Source organism: Galeopterus variegatus, unplaced genomic scaffold, assembly GCF_000696425.1.
Source record: "Galeopterus variegatus unplaced genomic scaffold, G_variegatus-3.0.2 Scaffold437, whole genome shotgun sequence".
Lineage (NCBI taxonomy): Eukaryota > Metazoa > Chordata > Mammalia > Dermoptera > Cynocephalidae > Galeopterus > Galeopterus variegatus.
This window is the reverse complement of record NW_007726548.1, coordinates 434039-438995: the sequence shown is the minus strand read 5'-3', so window position 1 is coordinate 438995 and position 4957 is coordinate 434039. Positions and strand designations below refer to the sequence as shown.

The 4957-nt window shown below is 44.8% G+C and overlaps 2 protein-coding genes across 3 annotated transcripts in view; one reads left to right on the top strand and one right to left on the bottom strand.

Annotated features, from left to right (window-relative positions):
* CDC26 (cell division cycle 26) overlaps positions 1-1882 on the bottom strand; it is a 7691-nt gene extending 5809 nt beyond the window's left edge. Inside the window, exon 1 of one of the 2 annotated variants that reach the window (XM_008568749.1) lies at positions 1701-1882. The gene's annotated coding sequence lies outside the window, so the exon portion shown is untranslated. The remainder of the gene's footprint in view (positions 1-1700) is intronic. The other variant, XM_008568748.1, reaches the window with a different exon arrangement.
* Positions 1854-4957, top strand: part of PRPF4 (pre-mRNA processing factor 4) — a 20263-nt gene continuing 17159 nt past the window's right edge. Inside the window, exons 1-2 of the mRNA XM_008568755.1 lie at positions 1854-1946; positions 3039-3216. Of these exons, the coding sequence (XP_008566977.1) occupies positions 1854-1946; positions 3039-3216 (271 nt within the window). The remainder of the gene's footprint in view (positions 1947-3038; positions 3217-4957) is intronic.

Sequence of the window (4957 nt, the reverse complement as noted above, 5' to 3'; positions counted from 1 at the left end):
CGAGGGTTGCGATCCCATTGCCGGTCCCGGTCTGGTACGGGCGCGACACTGAGGGTTGCAATCTGTTGCCGGTCACGAAAAAAGACAAAAAGGAAAAAAAAAAAAAAGATGACCGGTAAGGGGATCTTAACCCTTGACTTGGTGTTGTCAGCACCACGCTCTCCCAAGGGAGCTAACTGGCCATCCCTATACAGGGATTCGAACCTGCGGCCTTCGTGTTATCAGCACCACACTCTACCAAGTGAGCCATGGGCCAGCCCTAAAATGATCCCTATCTTACAAAAGAAGTCAAAGCAAGTTGTTCAGTTTGGTTAATGATGATGTTCTATAAAAATTATACAAAGGTCAATATGATGAGGATTAAATAAGAATTATGTAAGTGAAAGCTCTTTTAAAGTATGTATATAGGGCCGGCCCATGGCTCACTTGGGAGAGCATGGTGCTGCTAACACCACGTCAAGGGTTAAGATCCCCTTACCGGTCATCTTTTAAAAATAAATAAATAAATAAAGTATGTACATATATAAATCATTATTACATATTTGAGGGTACTTCAAAAAGTTCAAGGAAAGATTCCTATTATCTTTTAATTCTATTTTTCCACGAACTTTTTGAAGTACCCGCATATCTGTGATGAAACTGGGTGCTGTGAAGTATGCAAAGAAACATTTCTTTTTCCCATGAAGCTTGAGACAGATACACGAGATATTATCAACACAAACGCCCGCACATTAAATTTCAAATTGCTTTGTACTAAATCAGACACTATCTTCTACCAGACTCCAGTGTAGACAGGTAGAGGAAGCCAAAGTTCCAAAGAGGGGAAGAAAGGAATACTTAAAAGGGGGAAAAACCGTTATACATTTTCTTAACTCTTCTGCAAACTGAAAAGCTGGTCAATAGAAATGAGTAATGGTTAAAAGTGCTGGTTCCGAAGACGAAAGGGCAGAGGTTCTAATCTCACTAAGACATTGATCTTGGACCATTACCTTCATCTCTCATCTCTCTGTAAGGCCTTAGTTTCCTCATTCGTGTTTATACTCTGTTGTCGTATGAACTGGAAGACATATGCAGAGTAAGCTCCTGGAACATAACTTGGCATTTTGTAAACGCTCAATAAATAACACCTATATTACTGTAATTGTGCTGCGGGGGTGTGGTGAGGGTCCGTCCAGCTCCGGAAACACCAATATTTTGAGAATCTCCCACCCCCCGCATGGGGAGTAAAAACCTCGTCTCGTTCTTTTCTGATGGTCCCAGCAACTAGAGGTGCATAGGGCAATGCAGAGGGTTGCTTAGGTACAGTTTACCTGACGCCTTCCCATTCATAATCTCTCAATCTGAAACAAAGACCCGACTAGAGACAACAAAACCAAATTAACAAAATCAGGCCGTAGCTCCTCCGCCAGATCTTTCACTTTGGCGCTAGAAAGCTCTTGGAGCTTAATCTCTCGCCGCTGTCCAAATTTACTGCAAATTCATCCAGCTCAGAGGGGAGCCCCTGGGAGGACTTCCCCACCGCGAAGGAGAACAGCCCTCCTCCCCCAGCTACAGGAGGCACTCCTGGATCCCGGGCGAGGGTTTCCGTGGCAACATGGCCCTCAGCTCCTGGACGACGTGAGGCCTCCCTTAGGCACGGGAGGGACGGCAGGCCCCGTAAGGCCTCGAGTTCAGCCCCGAGCCGCGCGACTCGCACCTACCTCTCTTCCAGCCCGCTCAGCCCCTTCCCCGGGACCTCGGCTCCCACCACGAAGCTACTACGAAGCCAACTGGACTACACTTCCCAGACTGCTCTGAGCCCCTGCCCGCAGAACCTCGTCTTCTGTGAGCTGTTCTTGGAGGATCTACGTGTCATGCTCCTCGACACAACCAGAACCTTTCCTACTACGACTCCCATCGTGCTCCGCGCCGCCCGGGGCGCGGCGTCGGCTCTCTGCCCACTTCCGGTCGGTGACGTAGTTCCGCTTTGCTGGGCGCGCGGTGGGCTGTCTGAAACGTAGATTACCGCTTTCGCTGGCCCTTTTTGGCTCCGGTGCCCAGCATGGCTTCCTCTCGAACCTCCTCCACGGTACAGAGCTCGGGATCTCAGCTCACTGCAGGGAGCGCGGAGGGGGTGGGGGGTCCCTGCGGGAAGGGGCCGTTAGGAAACGGGCTAAGGCGGCGGACGGCTGAGGGGGAGGGCTGCGGGACTCAGTCGTGTCCCGGAGAGCCGAGCACCGTTTTCTTGATCCCTAAGCGCTTTCAAATGCTGTAGCTCATTTTCACCTCTCTCACTGCAGCCCCGAGTGGTAAACACATCTTCTGACCGGTCCAAAAACGGTACTCTAGAATGGGGAAGTGTCTTAGATTAGTCAAGATTTATGTCTTTTGTCAGATTTCAGAATTGTAATGAGGCTTCCCTTCCGTTAACTCCTAATCTACTGCCTCAGGTCAGAAGACGTTTGAAATGGACAGACCAGTAACGTTGTAACTTGTTCCTACTTAGCACCGCCTTGATTATTTCAGTTATCTTTGCTATTTCCCCAGGGATGAGCAGTTACCCTGGAAGTATCATAAAACCCAAGAAGAGATTGCACTTCCAACAGAATGAAGTAAACATGTTCCAAAGCAAACTTTTTTTTTTTTTTGGACCGGTAAGGGGATCGCAACCCTCAGCACGGTGTTGTCTGCACCATGCTCAGCCAGTGAGTGCACCGGCCATCCCTATATAGGATCCGAACCCGCGGCCTCCGTGCTACCAGGGCCGCACTCTCCTGAGTGAGCCACGGGGCCGGCCCCAAAGCAAACTTTTGATAGAAAAATTCACTAGCTTTATCATCTTCTTCCTATCTGCCAAACTTAAGCGATTGAGGGACTGAAACACCCTCCTCCCACCCCCAGCACGCAAATCAGTGAGAAACATCTTAACTGGTATCCAACTTGTCCTTTCGTTTGGGAAGGAAATAGGATTGAAGTTCAGGATGAGCTGCATCCTTTGGGGAAACCCGGTAAATTACTAAGGTGAAACCTTAGATTAATCTAGGTCTTTGATTTAGCAGGCAACCAAAAGTAAAGCACCTGATGACTTAGTTGCTCCTGTCGTGAAGAAACCACACATCTACTATGGAAGTTTGGAAGAGAAGGAGAGGGAGCGTCTGGCCAAAGGAGAGTCTGGGATTTTGGGAAAAGAAGGACTTAAAGCAGGAATCGAAGCAGGAAATATTAATATAACCTCTGGTAAGATGCGTGTTGAGACTCCATCTTCTCCTTTGATGCTCCAATTTTCTGTAAATAATACCTTGCTAAATTTAGATATCACTAGTTGTATAATATCAAAAAATTTCAGTTCTTAAACTTTATTATATAAGGCTGTATTTTGCCTACCCCCCTTAGTATCATCCAGAGACCATTTTTCTTACAACGTTTTATACAGTTTTTCTCCCTTGAATTATTAGTAATTTTACCAGAAGTTTACTCAGTGTACATCTGGATTCAAGTTGATTCCATTTGTCGTCTGGCAAGCTAACATAGTTCTGGCACTGGTTTAGAGCTAGAGTGGTTCATAATACTCTCCCTTCTTTAGTTTTCCAGTTATTTTTTACCCAAAATGAAATCTTTTTTTATTATAAAAGTAATAGTTTTATTTTAAAAGATCAAACAACATATGAATATGTGAAGTAGAAAATTCTGTATTGCTTATTGATTAGGTACATTTCTTTCTGATAATTTAAATACAGCTATAAAAATACGGTTGACACTTTGTATTCATGGGTTCCACATCTGTGGATTCAACCATGGATCAAAAAATTTTTTTAAAAATTGTGTCTGTACTGAACAGGTACAGCCTTTTTTTTCTTGTCATTATTCCCTAAACAGTATAACAACTATTTACATACCATTTACATTGTGTTAGCATTATAAGTAATTTAGAGATGATTTAAAGTATACTAGAAGATGTGCATAGGTTATATGTAAATACTATGCCATTTTATATTGGGGACTTGAGCATCCTCGGATTTTGGTATCCAAGTGAAGTTCTGGAACCAATCCCCCACACATACCCAGGGATGACTGTATATGATTTTTTTACACAAATGAAACCAGGATATATAAATTCTCTTATAACCTGCATTTTTCATTTCATGTACTCTTGAGGCTATCTTTCCATATCAGTAACAAGAGATCCGCTACATTTTTAAAAATTATACGTGTTTGTCATGAGAAATTCAAACAGTACAGAAAGGAATAGAATGAAAAGACTGCAAAAAGGACTTCTGTCAAATTTCTCATTGATCCTCTCACAGATTTTCTTTTCTATACACATGCACTTTAGTGACTTTTTAAACATTTTATGCTGTTTTCAAACATAACTGCATTGCGGCAAGTCTCCCAGACGCGGCGGGGCTGGCGGGCACACCAGAGCCTGCTCGGTCCCTGTTCGCACTGGAGTGTGGGGCGATGAAGCTGCGGCAGTGGTGGCGGTGGCGGCTGCCAAAGGAGGAGACCTGCGAGGGGAGCGGCTCGGTGGAGGAGCTAAGCTGTAAGAGTGCACTGTGCATTTCCAAGAGCAAGAAAAGATGGATAAATCTCTGAAAAAATAAAAGGCTAGGAGCCGAGCTGGAGCTGACGGGCGGCGGCCGCACTCGGACCGGGGACTCCGCGCGCTGCCCCCAATTCTCCTCTGAGTCTGCCTCCTCTGTTCATTAGACTGCCCAGTGGAACAGAAGATAATCTGCTCATTTCATCTGATCTGTGGACTGTGAAACCCCCTGCCACAATGAACAGACATCAAAGAAAAGATACCAGAAATACGAAAAATCAAGAAAGTACACCACCAAAAGATAATAAATCTCAAGCTCTAGATGCTATAGAACAAGAAGCCCTTGAAATGACTGACAAGGAATTTCGAGTGATAATTCTAAGGAAACTGAATGAGATACAAGAAAACTCAGCTAGACATCATGATGAAATGAGGAAA